Source organism: Halyomorpha halys, unplaced genomic scaffold, assembly GCF_000696795.3.
Source record: "Halyomorpha halys isolate HHAL.00 unplaced genomic scaffold, Hhal_1.1 Scaffold948.1, whole genome shotgun sequence".
Classification (NCBI taxonomy): Eukaryota; Metazoa; Arthropoda; class Insecta; order Hemiptera; family Pentatomidae; genus Halyomorpha; species Halyomorpha halys.
The window spans coordinates 60,566-64,807 of record NW_027115140.1 but is presented as its reverse complement, the minus strand read 5'-3'; the positions used below and the strand labels follow the sequence as shown (position 1 = coordinate 64,807).

The 4,242-nt window shown below is 33.0% G+C and overlaps 1 protein-coding gene across 1 annotated transcript in view; it reads left to right on the top strand.

Moving 5' to 3' along the window:
- klhl10 (kelch-like protein 10) overlaps positions 1-4,242 on the top strand; it is a 31,065-nt gene that overhangs the window by 7,094 nt on the left and 19,729 nt on the right. Inside the window, exons 4-5 of the mRNA XM_067052218.1 lie at positions 1,272-1,551; positions 3,743-3,979. Coding sequence (XP_066908319.1) covers positions 1,272-1,551; positions 3,743-3,979 — 517 coding nt within the window. The remainder of the gene's footprint in view (positions 1-1,271; positions 1,552-3,742; positions 3,980-4,242) is intronic.

Below are 4,242 nucleotides of genomic sequence, written 5' to 3'. Positions count from 1 at the left end.
AGTACTGAACAGAATGGTGAATAAAATTAATACAAGGAGAAGATAGTCGGGATGCGACGAGTAATGATAAACCTAAATAGGTAAAACTTATTATTTGTCCTGACATTTTGGCTTGAATTTTAGGCCTTCATCAGAGATGAAAACAAAAAGCCATAAAACAATCGTAATTTAGAGAAAAACTATACATATATAAAATAAACTAGCAAATTGTATAACAATAAATTAAGTAGATAGGAGATGGTAATAAAATAAGAAAAAATGTAATATTGCACAGGTAAAAATTGTAAAAAAATGTGAAAAATATTGGAAAACAAAATTAAAATTATGAAAAAATTACAATTTTTTTTTCAGTTTAAATAGGGATATTATGGATATATGTTTGATTAGAACATACAATTATTATTTTTAAGTGTCGAAATTTGCAACAGGTAAGTTAAAAGGCCAAATAAAAAAATACTAGACCAACGGCTGTGCAAGGAGATGATATGGTCAGAATCACGCTCAACCGCCATATCTTTACCCAATTAAGGGTAACCCGATTTAAGAGGCTTGGTGAACCCCAGGAGGGCTCCAGAAACCACAGGAGTTGACTCACAACTACAGTGTAACAGAAAACAATTTTCTGCCCAACAGGATTCGAACTCGGGTCCTTAGAGTTAGTGGCCACGCTCTTTACCTCGCGGCCACCGCGCTCTCACACATACACCAATATTAAATTATATTGTTATATCCATATGATAAATATTTATCATTATAATGTTAGAAACACAGAACCTGGTGAACTGAATAGTCACAACTTGTTACATTATTGAGGTCTGTTTGATAATGAAAGCTAATGGTGTAAGTCCATAAATAAAAGTATAAAAGCTATAAAATGCTTATTGTATCATAATGGGCGATTATTAGTGATGTTATAGGAGTAAGCGTAATGTAAATAAGTGTAACACAATATTATATATATAACAAAAAAAGAACAAAAACAAAAGTAAAAAACAACAAGAATCGAAACGTTAGACTTTATTATGAAATAGGGTCCAAACTTGGGAAAACATACTGAGGGGTTACGGTTTAAGGAAGGAAAATTCTTCCGGTCTCCCTCACACCTAACTCTACTGACCCGGAACATCGACTAATTATTAAACGTTTGTATGATACTAAGGAATATATTCTCAACAAAGGATTAGAAACATTTCGTTGTTACTTCATTGCTTAAGAGTAAAAATAATAATAAGATGATTTTTTAAGTCTAATTACAAAATTATTTATTTCAGAGACCACTTTTGCACTGATTTGGAAAAAGAAGCTTTCACTTATGTAATGAGAAACTTTGTAAAAGTGTCCCAACAGTCCTTGGAAATCCTGGAATTGGACGTGGAAGAGATAAGGGATATAATTGGTTCCGACGAGCTCAACGTCAAGAGCGAGGAGCTCGTTTGGGAATTCGTTCTTCGCTGGATCAACTACGATGCAGAGAAGAGGAAGAAGCACATTGTGGTTTTGATGGGCCAGATAAGGCTCGGCCTCATGGATACACAATTCTTCTTAGAACATGTAAACAAATATTCTTGTATTGAAATACAAACTAAATAGTATTGTAAGTTACATAATACAATTTTTGATAACCCACATAACGCAAATATCGCCTACAGTTACGGATTTGAAGGTGGGTATACCCAATAATACCCATGGGGGTTGATCTATATATTTTGGCGCTATTGTACCGCAAGAACCTGACCTTCCACCACTCTCTCCTATTTTGGGCCGGGGTTTGGCATACCACAGGAAATTGAAGCCAAAAGAGTTGACCATGCACTTGGAGCTCAGGTTCACGTTGAGGTTACTGGGGATGTTCACATATGTGATCTTAGCTAAAACTGAAGGCAGTCGGTGATTTGTTCCAACTCTGCCATGCACCAGGAGTTTATTGTAAGGATCGCCTTTATATCCCTTGCTCTATGATCCCGGTAAAACATTTGTTATCTTATAATTCCCATATTTTTTGAATTTACTTTTCTTCTTCCAGGCGCATCAAATGAGGTATAATCTCCTATTTAGTATGTACAGTTGAATTTTCGTTCTAGAAAATGCACATCTACTTTTTGTTTCTTTTACGTCTGAATTATCATAATTTAATTGAGAGTTTCATGTATAAAATCACATAGTGAATAAATACACACTAATATAAATAAATCAAATAATGTGCTGTGATTAAATAAAACACAGCAATCGTGCCATTTAAAGGAATTCGTCATTCACATCTGACATGTAGCCACAACCACTGAATATTATAATATAAGAGCCGGGGTGAAAAAAAAACAACAATTATTTCACCCAAATTTTTATTAGTTTAATGAAAAATATGTATAATTGATAGCTTAACTTGACGAGTCTTCCAAGTATAGTTAGGGGGAATAAAAAATGGCTGGAATTTCAAAACTCTGTATCTTTAAAACTACAAACAGCACTAAAAAAAAAATTAAGAGAACACAATTTAAAGTAGAGTAAATTCTCTAAAATATGATCCCTAATAGAATTTATGTTCAACAGTTCTCGAGATATAGATTTTTAAAAGACAACATTTCATAAAAAATATACTGCGAAATCAGTAGTTAGTGTCTATTAGCACAAGAATTAAAGCTAGTTTAATATCCTATACAGTAGTTTATGACGTTTATCTTCGTAGGAGTAGTACTTTTTATGATATTTTATATTAATTAATTTTTATATTAGCACTCGAAATAAAGGCAATTAACTTTACTATAAAGTAGTTTATGGCAGTAGTTTTATCTTCGACAGTTTTTTATAATATTCGCATATGAACATAAATTTTGCACATGAGATGATGTCCGAGCAACTATAAATTAATTTATTTTAGCAAATATCATGAAAACTACTATATCTACGAAAATAAACGTCGAAACCTACATTATAGTCCCTTAAACTAGCTTTAATGTGAGTACTAATAGACATCTTTACGTCGAATGGTTTTTGAGATAAATATTTCGCCAAATACTGATATACAAAATATTCGCAACACTAACTACTGATTTTTCAGTACATTTTTATGAAATGTTGCTATTTAAAAAAATATATCTTCAGAACTATTGAACGTAAATAGCTCTACTTTAAATGATGTTCTCTTAGTTTTTCTAGAGTTGTTTGTAGTTTTAAAGATATAGAGCTCCGTATGGAAAATTGATATTTTTTAACGTTTTAGAAACTGCCACCATTTTTTATTTTCTATAGTTGGCATACTCATCAATTTTGACTAGTAATTATACATAGTTTTCATAAAAGTAATAAAAAATTGGGGTGAAATACTTTCTTTTTTCCTCCTCTTGGGCTCTTGTAGTAATAATATTGTAACTTACGATTAGCAATTTTTGTGAAAATTATTAGGACTAAAACAGAAGGCAACTAACGAAATGAATGCCGATTTAAAATCAGATTCTGATTCATAGTTTTTTAATATTTATGAATTCAATTTCATGTTTTTGTTCGCCAATTTAGAGTGTGATTACGTTTTATAAATATGAATTTTTCAACTAAACAAGTGCTATAGCTTTACAATACATTAGGTTGTTGCTCGGCGTTGAGGTGAGCCAAATATTTAGATTGTGTTTCTTTGGATATGTTCGCTAACAGCACAAAATAAATCATGAATATACAGCATAAGGAAGTATTATTAGTAAAGAGGATAGCCTATAGTTTGTAAATTAATACTGAACGATCTTTTACAAAGGTGAAGGAACATCCCTACGTCGTCGGGAACGAAGCGTGCCGCCCAATAATAATCGACACACTTCGCTTCCTCTACGACTTGGAGATGATCACACAGCGGCAGGGCGAGGTAACCACTCCGGAGATCGCACGGCCTCGCGTCCCTCATGAGATACTGTTCGCCATCGGGGGGTGGAGTGGAGGCTCCCCGACCAACTACATCGAGACTTACGACACTCGCGCTGATCGGTGGGTGAAGGTAACGATTATCACTGGTATTAATATTAGATTGTGTGTAGATATTCGTTAAGTTAGGATGGAACGTTGTCATGACAAAAAATTCAGCAGTGTCATCCATGTTTTTTCTAGTTAAAATAACTATCTGACGAACTTTAGAGAAATAGGTATTACTATCTGTCTTAGATCAGTCATTTCTCTCCAATTCTTGTCTCATTCTTCGTAAGATCAATCAAGAACCGTTTTGTGTTTGTTTTTTATGAAATATTTAATGAAGGTTCTGTT